General features: G+C 35.9%; 1 protein-coding gene across 9 annotated transcripts in view; it reads right to left on the bottom strand.

Annotated features, from left to right (window-relative positions):
* Positions 1 to 26,218, bottom strand: part of BEND7 (BEN domain containing 7) — an 84,429-nt gene that overhangs the window by 22,443 nt on the left and 35,768 nt on the right. For 4 of the 9 annotated variants that reach the window (XM_023734353.1, XM_023734351.1, XM_023734345.1 and 1 more), the window contains 4 exons: positions 22,085 to 22,387; positions 19,001 to 19,123; positions 15,207 to 15,472; positions 4,177 to 4,402 (listed from right to left, as the gene is read on the bottom strand). In XM_023734353.1, coding sequence (XP_023590121.1) covers positions 4,177 to 4,402; positions 15,207 to 15,472; positions 19,001 to 19,123; positions 22,085 to 22,376 — 907 coding nt within the window. In that variant the 5' untranslated portion in view covers positions 22,377 to 22,387. Of the gene's footprint in view, positions 1 to 4,176; positions 4,403 to 15,206; positions 15,473 to 19,000; positions 19,124 to 22,084; positions 23,618 to 26,218 lie in introns of all 9 variants that reach the window. The other 5 variants (XM_023734349.1, XM_023734347.1, XM_023734350.1 and 2 more) reach the window with 4 other exon arrangements.

Genomic DNA, 26,218 nt, shown 5'->3' with positions numbered 1-26,218 from the left:
TGTTCTGTAAACTTTCACCTGAAGTACAATTTTAAAAAATTAAAAAAGAAGTTACTGTCAAAAAATAAATAATAAATCAGGTGTAAATTCTACTCCTAACCATATTAATTTCAGATGTCAATAAAAATAGAAAATAAAGGTATTATCAAATGACAAATATGGACCCTACAAGTCTAGTTTATCAGAATAAATCAGGTAATCACTTTCTACTGGAATCAAATGAGAGGGCTTGATGTTCGCTTCAGCAGAGCCTGTGAAAGAGTGACGTCAAATATAGTCAGGCCTTCTGATCTTGCAGGGACGACAGTTAATTTTTCTGAGTACCACCAACCAAAGAGTGTTTCCTCTCAGAGATGTTCTCATGCCTGTGGCTATCTAGGTGGGGAGAAGAAAGTCAGTGCTTACTTTGCCCCATGAAAGCAGCAGTTTGTGCTGTAAGCCCGGGAGTAAACTAAGAGCAGTCAACCAGTCTTTTCACTTCATTCACATGAAATTTTCTTTTAATGTAAGAGGATTCTAGAATCCAGTACAATCTGATAATAATAAAATATTCTCAACTAATCGCTATGAAGTTGAATTAAACATCATAACCCAGGTTCCAAGAACTGCTTTATTGCAACTATATTTTCTGAAGAGCATTCAAAGATCCAAGTAACATATTAATACTTGGATAACTCTTACCAAGTCAAGCTGTATGATCTAGTGAGTATATCATATCAAGAATTAAATGCCAGTTATAGTCTACAGCAGGTACATGTGAGTACTAACCTCCACTCCTTGCTCTGGCTATAAAATCAATTCTGAATCAAATCCAAGATGCTAAACTTTATCCTTAGCACTCAACCCTAAGACTCCATTCAATAAGATCATAAGTTGCTTCTTCCCAGAGTTAAAGTGCTCAGGTGAGTGATTCTATTAAGGATTTTTTTCATCATCAATACCATGGTCATACTTATAACTGAATTTGTAATGAATTACCAAATAAGTGTTAGCCATCATAAAACAGATGAGAATATGAGAAAAATACGACCTCTACAAAGAGACTTATATTTTATTTTCAAGACACTGTCATGGGGAATATTAATCATCACTACAAAAAGCTTTGTTAATAATCCCCACACTAAGGTCTTTTTTCTCCCATTCTTCTTCATATTTATAAGCATTTCATAGATATTCATGCGTTTTTCCCATTGCTGTCTTAACCAATCTAATCACTTTGAAACAAAATCTAGCCCCTACTGTTCTTTGTACTTTTGAGAATTTATAAAATTGACCAGTCTTCACATGTTCCTAAGTTGTAGGACTTTTCAAATTAATACAGTACTAGCGCGCTATCCCATAAAGGATAGAGAAAGAAATGACTAAATATTTAATATTTGAGAAATCCTTTCAAAGTATGTGGCAGGCAGCAATAATAACACAGGATAGCCTTGGCACTACTGTGTAGAAATAAACCATTTTATCACTTTCCCAGAATACTCAGATTCAAAAAATTTGAGTTAAGTAAATATACCTCTCTTTCTATCTCTACCAATAGCCAGAATAAGTGGTATAGTTATTCTATAGGATCTTCAATATACAGCTACTAGCAAAAATCATTTGCTACTGTAATATGTGGGTTAATAAATTTTAGCTCGTAAAAGTATGGTATGGTAAAGGGAAAATGCATTAGGAAGTTAAGAAAGTTGTATTGAAATTTTATTCAATTTTGGTTTCCATTTTTTGCTTTCACTGGCATTTTATTAACTGATGGAACTTTGTAACAACTTTTTGATAATGATCATTCTAAATTAGTTATGAGAAGACATGAGAATGGGCGTGTAGTACTAGAGATCCACTGTGTCAATAAATTAAGGCCAAAGTCAAAATATAAAATAAAAAACCACGTCCATTTAGTCACACAACATATACTTATTGAAACCCTACTATGTATAAAGTTCTTGGTGAAATACAACAGGTAGTAATAAAAAATATTTGAGACAAAGCTTGTCCTCAAGGATCTTATAATAAATTATCAGAATATATCAGGTAAACATGTTGGTTGGCAACTATGAACAGACTGTTCTTATCAGAAAAATAAACCTGATACTATATGCATACTTTAAAAAAGACTGTGGGAATGTACACCAAATTGTTAACAGTGGTAACCTCTGAAGAGTAGGATTATGGAGGCCTTTTAGCTTTCTATACATTTTTTAATGACTTGGATTTTTTTATAAGAGTATATTACTTTTGTAATCAGGAAAAAAATTATTAAAATAAAAGCGTATAAACAAGGGAATATAAAATATTTGTTGACCTAGGTTGTTGGTGGCTTACGGGTGAATTTCTGCCTGTTTTAAAGTTACTTTGTTGTTCTAGCAGAATTTTAACGACAGGTTTAATTCAACCATAAAAGAAAGAAGAATATGGAAATTGTAAGTTTTCTGGTTTGAATAATCTGCTTTACTATGTATTAGGTGCAGCAGCCTCACTGTCATGTTTATTTCTAGCTAAAGAGTAGGGCAGTGCAGAAAATTAAGGCATGTTTTTCTATTTCTGCTTGTAATATAGTTTTTCAAAGTCTTGTATGATGTACAATCTAGATTAAAAATGGTAGAATAAACTTAAATCAGTCTATGTGTAATGATATATTTCATTACCATGTATTATTAAGGTAACTTCTACAGTCATTAAAATGGAACATGGTCATTTATAGTTGCCTAAATGCTTCTATAATGCTAATATACTGTCCTGAAAAAAAGAAAATTAAAACAATTCCTGGCTGCATTTCAGTGTGTTTAAAAGCTTTGGCAATGAAAAGCATCATCAGCCTTGACTTTCATGTTTGGAGAAGGCCCCAGCCATACTAAAACAAAATGGGACCCTTCGTCACTCCTGCGAGTCCTAGTTACATCACTGACCATTTTTCAAATCCTGTAATTTTGTTTTTAGTGTCACTCTAGGCTGCATCATTCTTTTCAGAAATGGCACAGACTGTGATATTTCTGTAGCTTTTCTTATTTAACACAACTCAACTGTCACTTTAAGTGAAAACATTTCTGACGGAGAATGAGAAATTTTCTGTTAATGAAGGCTTATGTCCTTCTGGCCACGAACAAAGGGTGTCTGGTATTTGCTAACTCCATTTAAAAATTGTATTATTTTTTAAAGTTAACTGTGGATTTCCAAGTATCCTTTAAAGACGATTAAATTCATTTTCTCATTTTGCGAGATAATGAGGAGCAGAGAGGAGGCGAGAGAAGGCTCTCTGCATCTAGTAGCACTCCACAAGCCAAACGAGGTTGGAGTTGAGCCAGTAAAGAACATCCTTATCAGTTATTCTAGTTTTAAGGCCTGATTCCAAATTCCATTTTCATGGTAGTGTTTACATTTGAGAATTTGTTTACATTCTTTTAAAAAATAACATTTAAATACTTCTACTTCCTAAAATTACATTCATCAGAGTCCTAAATAAGGACTTTTCAAAGTTGAAAAATAGGTCTAGTATGCGTAACTGGATATATGAAGATATATATGCACCTGCATGGTTATCGGAATGCAGTGAAATACAGCTACATATTCAAAGGCATTAAGGGGGAAAGATACGTGGTCTTCTTTGCATGTAACTGACATACTTCCATGTCACAAAACAAGAGGGAGCAGAATAGGCCAGGAATGTGTGGGAATGACAGGATGTGGCTTCACAGTGGGTTCACTTAGACTTAAAGTGTCTTTCGAAGCAGTGACCTGGTAAGGCAACGTCTGAACTCTGGAGAAAACTGTTTCACTTTACTTTCAAAAAAGCATCAGATCTTTACTCTTATTTACAATTAAAAAATTAAGAAAAAAATCATACTCTGGTAAAGTTCTTAGTAAGAAATTACTGAGAAGATAAATACCTTCATTTAAAAACCAAATAAGAAGAAACTTCTTTTTGATTTTGCAGCCGATCAAACCAGCTCCTAAATTATTATTTTCACAAATTAACATCACCTTGAAATACCAAACTCCAGTGGTATTTGGGTTGGTGAGTTATACAGCTCACACCCAAAAGCCTTGCTACTTAAGATTTAAGATTTGCCAATGACAAATAAATTAGCCTGTAGTTAGCCGACTTAGGATTTCAGCTGCATCTTTATGGAATGAAGGCAAAGCTTAACAAAGAACCCATAAAATGAAATGATGCAGACCAACCTTTTATTGCACCCACAATATTTTGGTCTAGTCCTTTCCGGTTGTCATTGAGTCCTCTTTTCCTCTTCCCATTGGGTAAGGAGTTAGCCAAAGTCTTGTCATCAAAAAATGCACACACCAGTTTTCTAAACAGAAGGCTTCCTGAGCGAGTGTAGTTTGACAATATAGAGTCCAGCTGAGATTTAGGCATAAACACATCAAAGCCTTCAGCAAGTTGCACTTCTGGCTACCAAAAGAACATAAATTTATTTCATTAAAAGCAACACTTGAAGCATTTGACTTTGGGCATATGTGCTACACAAAACATCACTAGCTATTGAAATGTCCATATCCTGCAAATGATACAGTCTCAGCTTTGTGTGCCAGTATTTGCAATTTATAAAACCAGTTACTAATTATAATTCAGAAAACAAGATACTCTAACTTCAATATTAAGTCTTATAAAAAACGATGGAAAAGAGCACACTGAAAGAGCATTTCTGACCTTGGAAATATTCAAGAGACAAACGGATAAAAACAGAATCATATAATTCTAAAGCTAAAGGGAACTTGAGACTTCTGGGTGAAACTCCCTTATTTTGTAAATGAAGGAACTAGGGCTCTCAGATTGTAACAAAAATGCATTTGAAGTAATTAAAATATACTCAATGCATTACATTTACAGATAACTTTCTCATAAGTTAAATAATGTAATTTCATTTGCCTAAGGATACAAATATGAGGCTACCCCACAGATCCCACGCTCTTTCTACTATGTCAGTGGTTTTTATCTGAGGAACTATTTTTTCCTTCAATGAAAACATACGTAAATCTAATACATAAAATAGGTAAAAATGCTGAGCAGGTTCCCTAGCAGTTTAAATCCATTCTCCACCCCACTTTGGGGAGGAATATCTGAAGCTACATCCCAGAGCATCACTGGAAAACAAATGCACTAACCCCACTGCTTCCCTGCCAGGGATATTTCCAAGAGAATTCTTACATGACTAGGATACTGAATCAGAAGACCTGTAAGGTGCCTTTCAACTTGGGCTCTATCATTCTATGATATAAGCTTGGACAGTAATAATGCATTATCTATCAGCATACCATGGATGTTTACAACTCACCTTTTCATCTTTCAACCCAGCTCACCTCATCTCCTTTTCAAAGCCTTTCTTAACTCTTTTCTTTCCAAGGAGGCAGCTATGCACTCTGTCACTACTATTCATCTGACTTAGTCATGTGATTGTATTTATCACACTGTACTGTAGTTATTTATTAGATTGTGGCCCTTCTTGAGGCTTGGAACTCAGAGTTTGTATCTCTAGGGACCAGTACATAGTAGGCACTAAATAAATTCCTGCTATTCTTACAAAAGTTCATTAGCCATAACCTAAACTATTATATATTGTTGATTATAACATGATAGCTCTAAAACAACTTTAATATTAAGAAATGCAATTGGCAAACTTTTTAGAAAAAAATCAGGAGAAACCTTGACTTAAGTAAGATGTATTATAAAAAGCTTCTTCTTAGATCTTATATTTAACCACTTTGCAAACCTGGCACTATTTTAGATGTTCTAAATCATATTAGAAATGTGAGTATTCAGGATTAGTTTCTCTCCTTGAGAATATAAATTATTTTGTTTGTCCTATTGCTTCTCAAAATGCCTAGAATACGATGGTCAAATTACTCAGATTGTGAAGGAAGGAGCTTGGGCCTTGACCCTCTAAAATGGAATTTCTGACTGGATTATCCAGAAAGTCATCCTGTTTCCCTGTTTCACTTTTCCATTCAACTTTTGGTCTATGAACGATTGACAAATATTACTAAAAAATTTACAAATATCACAAAAAAAAATCCAATTTTTTTTTCCTTCTGACTTTTGTATCCTGCTGCTGGTAAAAGTTCTGTAGAGGCTGAAGAGAGCTGAAGGCTGTATACTTAACTCCTAGAACAGAACTTGACACATGACAGGCACTAACAGATATCTGTTGAGTGAATCAACGTAGAAATAATTAGGATTGAGAGACTTTTACGATCATAGCCCTGGTAGCACAGTGGTTAGTAGTTTGGTTGCTAACCAAAAGGTTGGCAGTTTGAATCCACCAGCAGCACCCTGGAAACCCTATAGGACAGTTCTACTCTGTCCTATAGGGTCGCTAAGAGTCGGAATTGACTCAATGGCAATGGGGTTGGGTTTTTTTTTTTTAATCCAAGATGAACTTTTAATCCTAACCAGAATTCTATTTTGCACATCCTATGGGTGCATTTGGAACTTTTATTCTAAATGAATTTATCACAGATTTGCTAAGTGCTCCTATATCACTGAAGGTCATTTAAAAAAAAAAAGAAATCCAGTTTATCTTATAGAAGTAGCTATTCGAGGGGTTCGGTGGTATAAAACCCAACAATCTATTGCTGTCAAGTTGATTCCGACTTATAGGGTGGTATAGAAGCTCTTAAACTTAGAAGAGAGAAAAAGGAAGGATACTAACTTACTTCATTCATACATATGAACCAACGAATAAGAATCAAACCCTCAAACAGGTTCTTATAACTCAGCCATCTGACCTCTTGAGACTCCTAGATTTCTTGAGTAGTAGTGAATGAATGCTAAAGCTATGTCTATAAGATGCTACAAAGCAACAAACCCACTCCTTAAAAGACGGGGAAGAAAAGAGGCTAGCTTTATTGTCTGAGACACGAAGAAAAGATGATAGGTTAACTAATCTCAAAATTTTACTATGAAACCTTTTTATTTCCTCCATTTTATAAATACAATCACAGTGAATTACTGCCATGCAATGATCTCCACTTACGAATATATATTTAAAAATACGTTAAAACTCTTGAAGTGTATCATTGAATCTCTTCTTTTTGTTTACTTGGTCTGGTTTAAATGACATCTCTCTGTTTATTAACGATGGCTATGATATGAACAGCCACTATTGCAAATGAACACCATTTTAAAAACTGAATTCCTCTGACAGATTCACTATTTGATACTCAAGCCAAAATAGATAGCTAATGATTACTGATGTAATATGATCTTCAAATGATGACATCCAAAGTATGAGGCAGATTTTACTATACTTAGAGTCATCATTTTAAGAGTCTGAATTCCCACTATAAATTTGGATTTTCATGTATGTCTTGTCCATTTTAGGTACCTCAGGCACTTAGCAACAACAATGTACCAAATGTTTGATTTTTCTTATCACATCGTCCACTGGTGACATTCTGGAAACAAAAACTGCATACAGTCATAATGACTCTTAAAAATTTTCCTGGACCCAGGCCTGTGGACATTAATTTTCTTTCTCTTTGCTGTTTGGCTGTGCCCTCCCTTTGCACAGAAGCAGTTGCGGTAAGATCTAGTTTGAGTGTGGGATCCCTTAACCAGGTAAATTAAAGGATTTTTCTCCCTAAATCCCCATGAACTATCATATGACTCCCTTGTATAATCTCAAGAAAGAAAGTAAGGGAATTTTAAAAACATCATACAAATTAATCACAGAGGAAACATTCCTGAGATGGGCTATTTTATATAAAGTACTATCAATATCAAATTACAGTGTGATGTGTAAAAAGTTACATGTTGCCACAACTGAAAGAGTAAAATTGAAGGTTAAAAAAAAAAAAGAGTAGAAAGAAGTGCATGAATATTCACAATGGGCATTAGTCCCAGATTTTCAATTGCAAATTAAGAAATTATCCATAGATTTGTAAATTCTGTGTATTGTAAAATAGTCACATGTACAAAGTTGTTTGCACGAGATCATGTGGTGATGGGGATCAGAGAGTTCTAGACCGGCTGGCTAGTCAGTTTCAGACTGGCTCAGGCTGAAACCTGGAAGAAAATACAGATGAAGAGGCAAGATTCTGTTGAAGGCGGCTAACTGACTTTGGATTGAAAAACATACAAGCGGATTTATAAGAATGTTTAAAGGGTGCAAATTTAGTTTTTATGTTCACAATACTACCATATATAATGACTCTATTCTTAGTATTTCCTTAGCAGCATATTAAACGTATTTCTAGGAAAATGGGCTTTAGTTTATGAAAAGGAATTAAAAAAAATACAAAACACCTTATACTTGATTTTATTTTGCTCATGAATGTGATCTGCTTCTGCTTGAGAAAAACAGGAAATTAGAAAATTAGGAGAAAATAGGAAATTGTTTCCTAGAATTCAAGTCTCCTCCAGGTAGATTTAGCAAGAATTACTGCTACCAATTACTAAATGCTATGCAAGAACATGGCCAACGAACTGGATGGCCACAAAAACACATTAGATTGAAAAGCAGGCCTGCTCTAATTGGTCCAGCTTGTACAGCTGTTACCATTAAGCAGCTGAAAACAGGTAAGATCTGGAGCTGGGGATCATGGGTGTCGATGGGCAGAGGCTCCACAGTGGATGTACTACATCAAGGTTCATACCGTTAAGGCAAGTGGCTCTGTAGAAAGTAAAACATTCTACGCCAAAAGTTTTTTCAAAAAGTATGAGTAATCTATACACTAGCATATATTTAATGCTAAATAGGAAAAAAAAATTATAAGACAACATTGAAGAGCCAATTCTTCATAGTTTTTTAATTGACAAAATTTTGGTAGAACTAAGAACTTAATTTTAGAAATGACAATACAAATTGGTCCTTGAAAATTTTTTCATGTACTCACATAATGAGGTATTACAAGTCTTTTAGTGATGTTTTTAGCTTTTTCTTTCTCAGGTAATAAATTAATGACCCTGAGACTAGACTCGATTTATGCTAAAGATATCTGAGCCAAAATGTATAATGCATATGATTTTAACCACTACTCTCTAGCTTCTTCCATCATAACTCCACTGAAATTGCTTCTCTAAGAGATGTCCACCTCTGAGAATCTGTCCTTGACCATCCAGAGAACTCCTCCTCTTCCACACTCCCATGGTACCTTTTGTCTGCCTGTAAAGAGTTTAGTCCTATTATGCTGTAATGATTATTTATGTACTCCCTCCGCCCCCATATGCTGCTCCTTGAAGGGCAAGGACTATTTCATTTATTTCAACATGTCTTGGAAAATAGTGATGATAATTAACATTTATTTGGTATTTACAACATTGGAGCCCTGGTGGCGTAGTGGTTAAGATCTTGGCTGCTAACCAAAAGGTCGGCAGTTCAAATCTACCAGCCGCTCCTTGGAAACCCTAAGGGGCAGTCTACTTTGTCCTACAGGGTTACTGTAAGTTGAAATCGACAGCAACTTTTTTCTTGGCAGTATATTCTGATTTTGGAAATAATATTGGAGTTATTATTCCCTCTCCTTGAGCATAGAGAATGTGACCCAGCTGGAGCTGGGCTCACAAGGACACATCCACTGGGCCCTGAGGTATATAGACAATAGCTAAGATACTCTTGGAAAATATCTTTTGGGGAAACTTTCACATAAAGCCGATCAAACACAACACAAAAGACTTTCTATTCTTATCTTTTTCTATTAGCATTTAGTGAATAGAAATTTGCTGGACCAATGAAGACCCTCCTCACTCTTGTTACTGAAACCTGTACCAATGATTGTTAAGAAAGACAGTTCAAAATGTAGGATCACAATTTCTAGCCAATCTGAAAAAGCTAAGCTTTCAATGGTTTTGCCCATTTGTAATGTTAATATATACTGATGACACTAATGATTCTTTGGACTAGGGCAGACATGGCTGTGGCAGCACGCTTGTCCGTTTTCCCATTCTTGCCTATTCTGTAATATTCTTTGGACTTGGACAGACATGGCTCTAGCAGCATGGTTGTCTGTTTCCCACTTTTGCCCTTCTGAATATATGTTGAATAAAACTTTCTTTTTGCTTTACTAAACTTTGTGATGCTTTTCCCCTACAACAATTCCAGGCCCTGGGACAGCACACAATACATGGATTTTCTAATTTAATTCTCACCTTATGAAGTGGCTACCAGATTATTATCCCCAATTTGCAGATGAGAAAACTAAGGCTTAGAAAGGTTAAGTAACTTGCCTAAGATTATCCAGCTAATAAGTGACAAAGCCAAGATGTGAACCAAAGTAGTCTGCACTAGAACTTACCATCTCAAGCATATAGTGCTTCAATTTCAATGTGTTAATAAATAAATGAAAAAGTGTTTGCTTGCCTGATTTATTAGTTTCCAATGAATTACTTTACTGGGCTAAGAAGGTATTATGGAAACAGATGTAAATTCAGAAGTTATTTCTGTTGAAAGCATCAATGCATTATCAACCATTTATTTAAAGAAAAGATACAAAATAAATACTGACAAAATCATCTTTGACTGATTTATTTTCTGATAATTTTAAAATCTGTGTAGTCTGGGATTACTGGAAAATATACAATTATTGTAGTTACTACAACAATTAGAAAAACATTTTGTACTTTAAAAATTATTATAAAAAGATTTTTTAAAACTGGTCTGAGTCTTTCATCAAAGCCAGAAAACAAACCAAACAAAAAACAGCAACTGCAAAAAAAAAAAAAAAAACTTAGGTCCATGTATGCATGCCCTGAAAAACACAAATCAATCTATTCAACTAAGTAGGAAGAGATAGTGACTGTAAAAAATTAACAACTATGTTGTCTGAGTACAGGTAGAGTACTGGGTTGTGAACTCATGAAGAACTAATTAAACGCTGTATTTAAATCTGAAATTTGGTTTTGGCTTTCTGCTTTTGCTTCTGTGCAATTTAGGCTTGAAATTTTATTTAATGTGCTAATTTAAAATGGGTCAAATAATCCTACTCCAAAAGAGAAACACTTCTGGCCACTCCTCTTTTAAAAATACTATTAAAAATAAATAAATAAACCATGTATATGTATTTGCTCATTCATACATAAAAAAAACTCAACCAAACTCATTGCCATCTACTCAATTCTGACTCATCGCAACCCTATGGATAGAGTAGAACTGCCCCATGGGGTTTCCAAGGAGCAGATGGTGGATTTGAACTGCCAACCTTTTGGTTACCGGCCAAGCTCTTAACCACTGTGCCACTAGGGCTCCCATTCATACATATACATTGTTTATTTAACAGATATTTATATTTGTCCCTATAAAGATTACTTAGCTAGGGCTACTAAGGTTAAAAAAAGAACCAAAATTTACTGAGTGCTTAAAATGGGCCAGGCACTTGTTTAAGTGCTTTGCACAGATTAATTCATTTAATTCTTCCAACAGGCCAACTCTATGATGTAAGTGCTATTTTTAATCCCCATTTAACAGAGAGAAAACTGAGTCAGGAGAGTTAGGTTTACTAGCTCAAGTTCATACAGCTGAGATTCTAACCCAGGCAATATGACCTCAGAACCTGCACTCTTACACAACCTGCACTCTTAACTATTAATTCTCCCCAAGAAACTTTCAAGTAAACAGAACAAACAGCCATAGTCTAAGCTTTCAGCTCTCTTTTGTACAACAATCATTCCACAAACATTTACTGAGCATTCACCATGTATAAGAACTGTACTGGACCAGACACCCAAAAGTCTGTCAGCACAATGGAAAAGAGCAGACAATGGACCTGGATTTAAGAACCAGCTCCCCTATTTTCTGGCTGTGTGAACTTGGGCAGGCTACTTAAGGCCTTTATGCCACATTTCCTCATCTATTAAATGAGGATAATAATAACACCTCACAGAGTTGCTGAGAAAAATCATTTAGCACAGGATAGCACATAGGTATTATTATATACTCTCTGCCCTTGAGAAACTTGGGTGAAAATATAGGAAATCATGTAAATAATTACAAAACAGCCTAGAAAGCTCTATAATAGATGATTGCTTAAATCATATTAGAACCTTGAGGAGGATGGGTGGAGAGAGGAGTAAAGAGGAAAGAACAAGTAAATCGGAGTTAAACAGAGGAGGGGATTTTAATTAAAGCCAAGTTCTAAATTCAAAGTTTTATTTTATATATTGTGCTTAATGCAAATGTAAATATTTTATCATTTGCAGATTAAATACATAACATTTACTGAGCACCTTTTATGTGCCAGGCACTACACAGGATTTTCTCGTATATTACATAATCCTTTAATGCTTACAATACTGAGGTTGTATTGATATTTCAGTTGGTTTTGCTTAGAGTTTAATGTTTTACTGCATTTAAGTAGGGATAATCATTACCGATCAGAAGATGGGTGGTCCACCTGCAGTGATCTACAGCCCCACATGGACCTTTATGTTTATGTCTGTGCATGGATACACAAATCTCTATTCGTGTGACACTACAAGTCACAGTGTAGAAAGGAAAACAATAAACCATAAATTTAAAAAAAATAAGTAAAATTTTTATACTTAGAAAGCAATAAAGTATATGTTTTGTATGTCATCTTCCCATTGTTTCTAACTCTAATCTTTGTCCTGTGCTCCAATGTCCAATGAACATTTTGAGGACAGCACACTTAACTTTTATTTCTCATCCAGAACTGAAAACCGGCTTCTGCTCTTGCTTCCTCTATTTCAGTTAAGGAAATCACTACCATCTTGTAACCAACCTAGTTTTACTTTCTATACCAAGTTCTCTATGTCGGTACCTCCTACATATCTCTTGTTTCTCTTTCTCTTCAGGCTCACTGCCCTTGTACAGACCGTTCAACACTCTTGCCTGGTTGACTATAATTATATTCCTCCTGGGTTTATCTCTAGTATCTCCTCTCTCTACCTATCATCAGCACTGCTATTCCAGCTACCATTCGAAAATACAGGTATGATTATTCCTCTACTTGAAACCTGCCATGACTCTTTAGTGTCTACACAATAAAGGCCCAAGGCTTCAGCATGATACATGAGGGCTTTCACTATCTGGCCCCATCCTACTTTGATATCATTACCTGCTACCAATCCCAGCCAGACAGCTGTTTTAGCAAAACTGGACCACTTGCCCAAACCTACAACTTTGGACCTCATCTTCCCAATGCTGGGTACTTTCTAGAACCCATCTTCAAAGACACAATTCTCATCCACTTGTATTTTCTCCAATTTGTTTTATGGAATAATTCCTATAAGATTATTAATTTTCTGCTTTCTCCTCTGGACTTTCACTGAATTTTAAAAGGCTGATGGCTAAGAAATCATAAAACACTAGAAAAGCACCTAAATTTGGATGCCTTAGCATTGATGGTCCTATCCCTTAGGGAGTCAGTCTCCCACCCACCCTAACGGACTTCGCAGACCAGCTGCATTAATGCCAGTGTATAGTGTCCATTGAGAATTTCCTCATCTACCGATTGTACTCAATGAATGGTTCTCTAGGGGCAGCTATAGTTATTGTTGAATAGATGAATCAACTGGTGTATCAGCTGAATAATGTAAAGATAATATCCACATTTTTTGTTTTTTCTTTAGAAGCATATTATTTTTCAGTCAAAGACAATCAGTATCTAACTGAGTTTTCACGAACAATTCTGAATGTGTTTTATCAAATTTAATAGCTCTTGTTAGCAAAAATAATCATGAATAAAAAGTAAACTATTTTTGGTATGGTATAAAAATAAAACTGTAATACTAATACTGGTAAAGATAATAATATTCTATTTGATTCCAAATATTTCACTAACATACATAGGCCTTTTTCAGATCTTCCTCATCTATGTGCATTTGGAGCTTAAAAATAAAAATTTTTTTTTTTAAAAAGGAAAAGTTCAGTCATTACCAGTAAATCAGTCCATTTGGGAAATGATTTATGCAATTGAAATTATTGCTCCAGATACACCAAAACCTATCAGAAAAATGCTTGGAAAATATAAAAGTATTATGAAAGCTGCTGAGGATGGACTGTACTGTGTTGTGAAATAATTTCTCTCTCCTTCCAAGTATGTGAGCTACATGGGGTTTGAAACCAGGGCCTTTGTTGCAATAATAATATAATCATACGAGCTGACAAGCCCAGGGTAGAGCATTATCATTAATGATTTTTTTAATTAACTGTCTTTAGTCTTGAAGAACTTCTTAACAATAATAGCATGTGTTCATAGATAAAAATACCCTTTAACACCATAGACTGGCTGAAAGTTCAGATGAATTTTCTAGTTTAAAAGTCACAAGATGATTATTTTTGTCACCTCCCTCTATTAAAGACCCAATGTGGATATATGTTAGCAAACTGTCTTCCTATAACTTAAAGGGAGCACTTTTTAAAAACAACAGCAATTTATTTACTATTTAAAGTTTAAAAGGTAGGGCCAAACTCCATTCCTATATAGCCCCGTGGGAGTTCTCAGCAGGATTGTCATCCTGTACAACCTGATAATAATAGATCACTCATTCTCGTTTATTTTAAGAACTCCCCCAACAAGTTGGGGTTCACAACATAAATGTACTTAGATAAAAATACTGTAAATAGTATGCAATTACAAACATAACACATCATTAAAAAAATTAGTTTATGGTCATAGGAATATAAAATAACAAGTCTGAGGGATATCTAGACATCATCCAACATCTTTGACTTCAATGACATTCTAGCTATAATATTAAAATAGAAAATCCTTTGCAGTGTTAACCTATCATTACACAGAGTAAATGGCATAGCACTGCAACCTAATTAGCAGTGTAGCTTGCATCTATAAAACAGAATTAGCACTACTGCTCCTTTTTTATTATTAGTTTGTGTTTCTAGAAAGGTGTGACCTTATCTGTATGGTTCTGTTCACTTATTCCCATCTACAAAGGTTTTAATTATGTTCTTTTAGTTCTCCACGCTGAGGAAACTGAAAACTGCCACTTCAAAATTTAAAATGTTGAAGAAATTAGTGAGAAGATTGTTTACTCTGTCACTCTGCTTCCTTCAGAAATAACAAACAGAAACATGTTTAAACAAATAAGGCATAACCTTGTAGGAAAAGAAAATTCCAAGCAAGGGAATTATTAGTAGTCTTCCTTTCCTCTCTCCCACATGTACTCTGCAAGTGTCTCTAGTCTTCTTGGGCAGAACTAGTTAAGGGGAAAACGTCTTAATACTATAAATTCCTGAAAGTTACATCACATTAGAGTCTGCAGCCATAAAATATCAACTTACATCTGAGGAAGGTGATTCAAGAACAATGCCAAATCCTAAAACGTGGTTCTCCTCAGTGGAGATGTGCTCGGCTGCTTGGAGATCAGACTGCTCAGAGGCCACTGTTGTCTTCTTTTCAGTTTCTAACACACTGGGCTTCTGTTTCACAGTAAGAGGTTCAACAGTCTTTGGGGGAACTTTTTTCTTTTTATTTCTCTTGCGTGAGACAGCAGTTCGCTGGGAGCATATAAGGGAAATTGGGGGTTGTTGTCTGTTTTGAGTTCCAACTGTGAACAATAAACAAAAATACGGTACTGGCACTTGTGTCTAACTTTGGAAAACTTATCACCCGTCTACCTACATGCTTGATAAACTGAAACTCAAATGAGGTTCACTCACAAATTTCATACTGGACCAAAATGTTACCAAATGCTGGCTCTGGAGCACTTTTAAGATTTAAAGGCAAAAAATACCCAAGAGAAAACTTTGCTTCAGACACTGGTGAATAATTACAGATACTGCTACTACTGGATTCAATGCAAGGAGAGGCTTATGAGCTATGTAAAAACATTTTAGTATGATTTTAGAAATTCTATGACATTTTAAGACAAATGAGAACTCTGGAATTTAAGTATAGGCCTCCATGCTCTCTAGTAAGCCAATTTCAGGAATACTTCAACTGTGATTTGAGGTTCAACTGATCAGTTGCTAATAATCTACAGGTGTCAAAACTGACAATGACTGAGAAATGGTGATCATTTGGGAAAGTCTGATCAAAAGAAACAGTTTGGAATGAGTCTGCAGTAGGTACCAGTAAGCCTATGAAGAAAGCCTGTTATTCACTCATCAAGTCCAGTAACTCCTTCACCACCAAAAATATCCCCCACACATCGACTATATCCACAGTACTATGTTACATGGTTTCAGGCCAGGCCACTTTTCTGTACCTCAGTTTATGTGGCTGAAAATTAGGAATAATATGGTTCTGGAGTCATCAGGCAAATTAGTAAAATTCAGAAAAAGTCTGAGTTTCAAAGATGAAAAGAACCGTACTGGGGTTAAGACTGAATATATACTTAAAAGAAATCAAGGACAGTAATTATAGCTTTCACACGTGCACTTTGAGAAGTAACACTGTTAACCATTTAAACACACTCTCATGGAAAATTTAATAGGAAGATACAGCATTATTATTTAGAACTTTAATACTAGTACAGCTTACAAAATACGACCACAGGATATGCCTGTTTTTTATAGAAATACAACTATAAGCCATAAAGGTCTACAAAATGCACACAAATATTGATCACCTCCTCTTACTTATATGTCCTATTAGTTTGAAAATAAAGAATATTTACACTTTGAACTTGATATTTTCATCCCCAGACTGGGAAGCAATTTATAGATAAGTACTCGAAACCTACCATTTGCACTGCAAATGAGCACAGAAAAGTTTAACTACTCATGCAGTAGTCTAGCTCAGTGGTTCTCAACCTGGGCTGCACATCAGAATCACTCTGGAGCTTAAAAAAAAAAAAAAATTCCAATGCTTCAGTTCCACCCCAGACTAATTTAATCGGAATTTCCAGGGGTGGGGCCCAGGCACCAGTATTTCTTTATAGCTCCTCAAGTACTTTTAAAGTACAGCCAAAGTTAGAGTTGAGAACTTTTTTCTGTTCTGTCTGAATTTTCACCCAAGGCTAGGTCTACATTCCGAAGTCAAATGGATAACTGAAGCAATTATTAAGATGGCCTAAAACACAAGTCTCTCTACAACTCACTAATCTAAATTAAAAGTGAAAATGTGTTTGGCTCAAAGAACACAGGGACTATCTGAGTTTTTGGTCTCCTTCAAGTCTAGATACAGCCTTAGTCTCTTATATTCAGATCTTATTGCTTGAATTTATTCCTTGCCTTCTCCCTAACGTAAAGGTGAAACATTCTAAGTATAATTTAAATCTAAGTCTTATAGGCAATAAACCTTAAGTAAATCTGCCCACATAAAACAAACTTATAAGTTTAAGAAAATTAAAGAAGAGTAATTTATGCAGTTTTATCCTTTATGCTATCCTACAGCTTTGGAATAGTTTACTGTCCTAATCTGCAGAGGTTCAGAGAAGAAAACATGGTGACAAAGTGGCATTTACTTAATAGATTCTAAAAAGGTTTCAGTCAGGGATTTAAAGGGTTCCAATTTGTAGTTTGCCATTTCAGTAGTAAGGAGCTTAAACAACAAAGTAAATCATTACAATTTCATGTGCATATTTTCTTAAGTGCTAACAAATTCTTCTTTGAGAAAAGAATCCAAACATAATAACCTTTCTCTCTGAGCTCCTTATTTAGGAAATGTTAACCTTTGCCAGCTTAATAAGAACACAGATTATTGTGGTGGAACAAGGTGAGTCAGATGCTTACTGACCTGAGTAAAATGCTTCTTTTCCCTTGGGATAAAACCAAATTCAGTACTTAAAGAGATGTTGCTTTTCAGAGAGCCTTTTGCTCACCTTACTTTAATGTGATCTTGGGTGACAGATATGCTTAAGTATTAATCTTTTTATATCAAAATCACATCGTTGAATATTAGAATTTTACTAGAATTCATGAAATGGCACCAAGAACAATTTCTGAATGATGACCTTCCTGAATATCATTATGGTGAAATGGTAAGAATGCCTGTCATAATATGACTGTGTTGTCTATTTTCCTGCTTTAGGCTACAATCAAATAACAATTTTGCCTGACAAGAGGGATAGGATGGTAACTTGATTTATTGTTTTCCTGTACCTGTGGCCAAAAAAAAAGAAAATTTACTTTTTTCCTAATTGTGAAGACTAGAAAATACAGTCACTATAATGAAGACTTAAGACTTCCAGATTTTCATGCAATGCTCTGCGGTCTTTATAACATCATTAATGAAACAGCTTACGTTTACATAATGCTTTATAAAGTCTATTTACATTTACTATCTCATTTTATTTTCAAAACAACCCTGTGAGTTCAATATTAATGCCTCATTTACAGATGAGAAATCTGAGGCTCAGATAAATCATCCAGCTGTAAGAGAAGGAACTGGGACTCCAATTGCAAACTACAAATTCATTACTCTTTTGTTCTTCAACTTGTCTAACAGTAATAAGAAAAAAAAAAGTCATGTAAATAAAGAAGACAAAACATGAGGTGTCTTTGAGTTATCAACAATATATCTTCTATATCCTGAAAAACCACAAGCAGAGCCTGAGGTAAGGTCTGACATGTCTTGTCTGCTTATGTTCTTGAATATGTTCAACAGTGGAGCCCACACTTCCTACTAAGGGGCTCCTCCAAATGTATTAAAAATGGGTGGCATCCCAAACATCCCACCAAGCCCCCAAAATGACTTGGGCAGTAGGAGGGGTTGTCCAAATACACACAGCCCCCAACTTGAGCACCTCAGGATATAAGGCAATGAGTCGTCTTCATTTTCTCTCCTGATGTGAACCTTACTGTTGGTTCACATAGGAAAATGAACTCAAAAACTCTGCCTAGCCTCGTGTATAATTCTTCCAAAATTTAATTAGCTGACACTTGTAAAGTACTAGATCATGGGATAAAGTATATTCAGTATATGTAGTATTATTGGCAATAAAAAACTTGTTTGATTTCCTAAAGGAAAAATGGGTTGAAAGAAAAAGCTGAGAAAATGGATGCTTGAAAGAGCACAGCAAGACAGCAAGGCGAGAAGAACTAAATAATAAAAGCACGGTAAATGTCCCAACTGAAGATGTCAGATATACATTAAAAATCAAAGGACTAGTTCCAAGGTCTGATCTTTGTACCTGCTTGAATTTGCATTAATTTCCTCATGGTTTTGAGTTCTTGGAGAATGGCCTGCAACGTTGACTGGCAGTTACAAGTACAGCAGTTTGATTCACCTGATGAATTCACCACTGGAAGTTCTCCTAAGCATGAAAGAAAAGAATGACATACTCCAAACAAAAAACAATATATAAAGGGGGGGAAAAAAGACTGTATCTTGATAGGATTTTGAAGCATATGTAATTATTAAGAAACTGTGCCTAAGGAATATGTACCCAATAATTTTCAAAACTTAAATTCTGGGGTCTGACTTTATCGAATTATGCAAGCTTCTATATTGTGAGGTGCCTGCTATTTCACGAGGTGGTGGGGCCTGCATGAACATATGAACACAATGCACTGTCTCAGCAGGCCTCCTTATTGTCAGACCAGTTTCACCTCAGATAACAATACCATAAAAATTCACTATAAACACGCGCATGCTATTATGCACAAAAAACAAGCTCTGAGAACAGCCTTACAAAAAAATCGGTAGTTGCGTACGTTATAAGAGTTCATATTAAGAATTAAATCAGAGTCTAACTATTAAAAAACAGTTTTTAATATTAAGCATGATATTTCAGAAATTAAGAACTGTGAACACAACTAAAATTTTTAGAATATTCTCTGGGTGTGGTATGTTTGGGGTAAGGGAAAGAACTGGGAATGGGGTATGGGAGGGTATTTTTTAACCTGATAGGTGAGAGGGAGTTGGTGTGCTGGCACTTCTCCAACTTAATAAAGGAGATCTTACATCTTTTATTCATTCCCATTTCTTACTTTTCTGTCACCTTAGTCTTTTTCATTTTTAAAATGTAATCTCTTTTCTTGAATAAAAGTATTCTATTTTATCATATATGTAAACAAACATCTTCCTATTGTTCTTAGAATAAAATGGTACATTTAGAAAATCACTCCTATAGGATTCCTCTAGCATCAACATTCATCGCTTGTTATCCAAAAATGAATCAGTTTAAGAGACTGCTATCATGTCTTCTCATAAGTGAAAGAGGTATAAGTTCTAGGGTTCTGTTCCAATTATATCTTTTATTATACATTAAATGTTATTTAAATCCTATAATATGCATTATACATTACGCATTATGGTATCCACATTTTCATAGCGGATACTATGAAAAAAAATTGCCACAGCAAAACCATGAAATACTTGAAGATAATGTTTGCAATAGCACAATTATTTAAACTAAAAATTGTAGCAAACTGAGGTTACAACTTTAAAACTGCAAATTTCAATGGATTATCAAAGTAATTACCATTATATGTAATGCACTTCTATTGAAAATATGCAAGCAATAAACAAAAAAAGATCTATTTTCAGAATAATATGGGGGAATTTATATTTGTAACTTTTATTAACCTTAGTAACATTTTCCAAAGTAAATTCACCATCCTTGTTGTGAACTGGAAAACAGAACACTGTTTACCCAAAACTTACTGCTATGGGGTCTACTAACATTATACATATATTGTTGTTGTTATTGCTAGGTGTCATCGAGTCAGTTCCAACTCACAGCGACTGTACAGGACAGAGCAGAACTGCCCCACAGGATTTCCAAGGAGTGTCCAGTGGATTTGGACTGTCAACCTTTTGGTTAGCAGCCAAGCTCTTAACCACTGTGTCACCAGGGCTCCACATGTATATATTAAGATACTTTATTTTCATATCATTTCTTCCATGGCAGTAGAGTTAGAAGGGCCTTATAGAATATCCCCAGTCACTGTTCGAAGCACTATTTTTTTTTTTATCATTTTTAGAGGATAAAGCCAATCCTTTTCAACTTGTTATAAATCATTTTCTAATTTTAAAGAGAACAGACTTTTTTTTTTTTATGGAGGAGTCTTTAAAGAGCCATCTCCTTCTGACCTGGAAGCATGCCAGCCTGTGAATTTGATATTGGCTTATGTAATATTGAGGGAAAGACAAGACACCCGTACATCTCTTGGGGTCTCTTGCTGTCACATCAGCAGTGTCTCAGGATGGCTTTTCAAGTCTTTGAGCTGGTTACTGCAAATTGTGTTTTTTTAAAAAATCAAAACAGTTTTCTTTTTCTGAAAGAATACTGTGAAATAAAAATGAATGGAAAAAATCCTTAATTTTTTAAGGAAACTGAGATGCACGTTCCTGCTAAGTACATTCTTATTCTCTTTGTGAAAACTATAGATCTGAGCATCTATACATAATTGATAGGACAAATAAAATCCAATACCACTGAATGGAAATTTAACATGATCAGAAAAATTATCAATTTCTTCCTTAAAACCCGCTGCAGTCGACTCAATTCTGACTCACAGCTACCCTAAAGGATAGAGAATTGCCCCATAGGGTTTCCAAGGAGTGGCTAGTGGATTTGAACTGCTGACCTTTTGGTCAACAACCTGAGCTGTTAACCACTGGGCCACCAGGGCTCCATTTCTTCCTTAAGCTATGAAAAAAATTGCCATTTGATATTTTCTTAACAATTAGGAATCTAAATTAAGGCATTTGACTTGAAAGGAATAGCTTTCAATGCTAATTAAGAAAGTTATAAAATATAGATCATTTGGTTCAGTAGCTGGAGTGTGAGGTTAAAGTAAAGGCGCCACTCAGGACCATATAAGTCTTCCCTTTAACTTCTTCTTATGATGAAACAAAGTAAAGACTAAGCAAGAGACTATATTAATAATATACCACACAACCAGGACGACTCTTTTAATGACAACGGGGAGCTCTTTCTGCCCTGATGTTCAGTCCTGTGTGGCAGTATCTGTAAATTGGCAAATGACAACTTAACTTCTGAAAGGGCTAAACTCTCTACTAAGAAATCTTATATATATAGGTCTAATATAGGTCCCCTAGTCTTTCCTGATTCTCAAGTCTGGTGTTTTACACTCTTTGACTTTTTCCTTTATGTTTTCTCTGTCTATTAAAATAGGTCACGTAAGACAGGTGATTAAGAGAGTTTAACATATTGTATTGAACTCAAAGAACAAGCTGAATATTTAGAAAGAAAATACATTCGGGACAAACCCCCAAGTGTATTCTTAATGTCTGATGACAGGCATACCATTGGAGCTTCCAGCGGTGTGGGACTGACTCTGGAAGGTTCTAGAGCGGGTGCCATACTGTCCCGAGAACTGCCTGCTTTGGGATGGTAATTCATTCCACGTACCACCTGAAGAAGGGCGGAGGCTCTGCGGGGCCTCAGCAGAGGAGTTCAAGCGCTGAGGCCAGATTAAATCCGAATCCTGGGGCTCTTCTTTTAATTTTTCTCCTTCCTTGCCAACACGCTGATATATCCTCCCAGTACTGTCATTCAGTAATCTTCTCATTCCTGTAATTTGTTTTTTAATTTCCATGCTTTCATCTCCTAATGAAAACAAGAGCCAAAGTTAGCAAAAGAAAGAAAAAATAATCCACTACCAAAAAAAAACCCTCACTTCTTTGGGAATGGGGAAAGATAACTGATTCCAAGTGGAAGCTTCCAGAAACTTAAGTAATTCATAAACAATAAAAGCAGGAAAGTTGGCCACGGTGGGAAGAAATCCTGCTGCATCTCATTTTAATCCTTTCTGGCTGAGTATTCTTATAATAAAGAGGTTTTCTGAAAGTGTTTCATCTGGGACAGACTTTTAAATTCCCTCTTTAGAAGCATTTTCTGAGTCAGGGTGGCATAAGAAAATAAACTGAGACAGAAAATCAAGCTGGGACTATAAGGCAGAAATCCTCTGCTTCAATGGGTCTCAGTCATTCACTTGTAAAAGAACTCCAGACAGGGCAGGGCACTGACACTACTCCACCTGCCTGTTAGCCTCAACACTCAGGTGCAAACACGCATCCCCTTCACCGAGTGTTCCGAGGAAGAGAATACAGTGTTAGGATGTACGGCCTTTTGAGAATGTGATGTATGGCACAGCAGCAGCACTACTAACAGAGGATATACTCCAGAATGACACAATGTTGGTGGAGACATCACCTTCAGAGATAAAATAGGAGGCAGACAGATAGACTGAGTTACAGCGGATGTGGGGTTTTGGCTTTCCAGTGCGCCCTGATTCACAGAGGAGACTTCCAACTCTGCTGGAACTGTACCTCAGCCCAGTGATGTCCAAGTGGTCCCTGCCCCACTCCAAGTAAGGGGCTTAGCAAGCAAGCCCTGGAAGGGCGGAAGTGCAGTCCTGCCCTCTGCCCTCCTCCTAGCCCTGTTCATAACTACGTGCCAAAGATAACAAATTGTTTCTAAACTCCACTGCACCCACGATAGTTCTTTTTTTTTTTGGATTCTTTTTGCCTCTGGATTTTTCCCCTAAAAACTAAGGTTATCTCTGTACCGCCCTGGGGGCAAATAAATTTTATTTAAAGATAACAACAAAACCGTAAAGATGTAAACTATTTTCCATAAATAATAACATTAGAGGATGCCACCATCTATTAGGAGCTATTTTAAAACATACTATCTCCTTAAATTGTGGATCAGCCAGTACCTTCACAGAGATTAAGAGAAGCGGATTTTTTCTCTAACCTTGATATTAAAAGTCTTATGCCAGGGTACATATAGATAGTCTCACGCAGCAACTCGGTTAAATGCTCAAAATTTAAACTATGAGAAAAAGAAAAGTCCAATAAAAAATATCTGTAACAAAAACACAGCTCCTGCAAATAAATATAGCACATTTAATATAATAATGTTTTAAGGTAGTTGACATCATTTAAGTCTAATTTCTCTGCAGAAATGGTAATTGCACAATCAACCTAGGTATTGTGTGTAGTTAAGTTAGATATTTAGCTAATTAATACATTTATTACATTTATGGATATAAGGAAACTTACACATTATCTTGAAGTAAGTATATTCAATTTTTTAAATGATAATAAAAATATTAACTCTGCCTTTAATAGCTAACATAGATGAACAGAGAAATAACACAAATTTACAAATTTCCAAAAATGCTGTGTTGGCATATGCTTGAGAAGAGAAATATTTTAATTTGTAATAAAACTAATTTTACTTCAAACACGTGAAAATGGCAATACAGAAACAATAAATCACATTCCAGAGCTTACGGGAATGAATGACCAAGCATGGTTTAAACAAAGCAGTCAGCAAAATTTACAACTTCTTTATCTATTGGACAGGGTGTGTCTGGAACAAAGTTCTCAGAGGGATGCTGAAAGATAAATCTATAGGCAAATATGGCATTAAGGACACAGGAATTGCAGGGTGGAAAGGAGTAGTGTGCTGTCACAGTAGAGAGAGAGCAATCAGGGTCACATAACAATATATGTATAAATTTTTTGTATGAGAGACTAACTTGAATTGTAAACTTTCACTTAAAGCACAACAATAAAAAACACAAATAAAAATAAATGTGGCATTAATTTCAGCATCCCAACATACATTTCGTTGCTGTTGTGTTCTGTTGAGTTGATTCTGACTCATAGTGACCCTGTGTGACTCTGCAGAACTGCCCCACAGGGTTTCCTAGGCTGCAGTCTTTATGGGAGCAGATCACAACCCTCTTCTCCCAGAGGGACTGGCAGGTTTGAAGAGCAGACCTTTCAGTTAGCAGCTGAGTGTTTAACCACTGCACCACCGGGCTCCTTACATACGTTTTATAGGCCAGTTAACAGTGTATTTCTGGCAAGAAGCATCTTTCTCATGTGGTTTTTACCCTAAATCCTCTAGATGAGAGGCTAGTCTCATATGCATCAGAGGCTGCCCACAGACTGATCTTAGTTGGCCCAGGCTGGTGGCTGCCACTCCCTTCCTCCGGGCTCTCTAGAAAAAGCTGCCACCAGCTTGGCCAGGCAGAGGCAGGCAAATTCCCTGGTTCCTGAGTTACTGCCAACCTACTCCTCCACACTAACCCTGACGTATCACAGGAAAAGGGATATATCTCTCTCTTCAAAGGATCCACCTCTGCTCTCTAGATAGAATTCTACAATAAAGTGCTCTTTAGGAAAAAGAAAGTTACAGGATTCTGGAACTTTCTAAGACCAAAAATGCTTTGTCTTGGTCTTAGTTTTATCGTTCTAGAATTTATGCTTATGAAAATTACAAGACTAGAACTACAACTTGGGTTTGTCATCATGTTGATGACCAGAATCCTAAGTTAGAGATGAAGACAAGGAGAGAAGGTAAAAAAAGCATGAAGGGAGACTCTGATTGTGGGTGCCCTTACAATGTTTAGAAATATTTCTTCCAAAGGCAAATCAAACCAAACAACAACAAAAAGAAACCACCATAACAAAAACTGAGACATACGAGGACCAAGGAGAAAGAAACACAATGCTGTAAAAGACACAGAAGAAGGCCAAAGACAAACCTGCCTGACTCCACAAGAGTGCTCTTAGTCTATCTGACTGTGAGTACATTTTAAAGCCAGAAAATAGACAACTGCGATAACTGCAGAAGTCGTTTCTGAGAGACTGGGGAGGATGAAGAAAGGCTGATTGGGGGAACGCTTCTTAGAGGAGACAGGTTGGGCTTTCCTAAAAGATAACTGAACATTTATGAATGGCTTCTAGGGTTAACTGATTCCTTTAGCCAAAGATGTAGGCAGCAGCAGTGGAGATCACACCCGAAATACTGCCTGGGTCGAAGGAGTTCTGGAGCTTAATTATACACGGAAAGACGATAGGCTTCGGTAGAGAAAAGGAATGGGGTTTCCTTGTACATATGGGACAGATGGAGCACAGAGTCAGAGATGAGACCTGAAGACTAAAAGTAAGAATGACAAGAAGGCAGAGTCAACCTACATAAGCTGGGATGTAGTGGGTGCTGACTGTAGACAAAAAGGATGAGTGGGCAGAAGCTCAGACAACAGATGCTAGGGGGTACAGTGGAAAGGACTAGGCTGGTATTCCTGAGACCAGGACTTGCTTCTTAACTGTACTAACTTGTTACTTGATATCAGACAAGTCACTTAATATTCTTGAACTTCAGTCTCCTAAATCAAAAAACAAAAGTTTGAACCAGATCTGTGCTATGCATCGCCCCAGGGGTACACAGAAATAGTCCTGGAAGGATGCAGGGCTTTCAGTGTTACCAATGTTAACAGAGCACTTCTTAGTCATGTGTCCTTCTCAGAAAAAAGTTGGCTTACTCTGTCTATTACAGTGGGGCCCAAGTCCTTTGATTAAAAAATTGGTAAAAAGTATATAAGAGGCCTAAAGGAGACTGGAGAAACCTCGAGAGTAT

Source organism: Trichechus manatus, unplaced genomic scaffold (genome assembly GCF_000243295.1).
Source record: "Trichechus manatus latirostris isolate Lorelei unplaced genomic scaffold, TriManLat1.0 scaffold00067, whole genome shotgun sequence".
NCBI lineage: Eukaryota > Metazoa > Chordata > Mammalia > Sirenia > Trichechidae > Trichechus > Trichechus manatus.
This window is presented reverse-complemented; position numbering and strand designations above follow the sequence as displayed.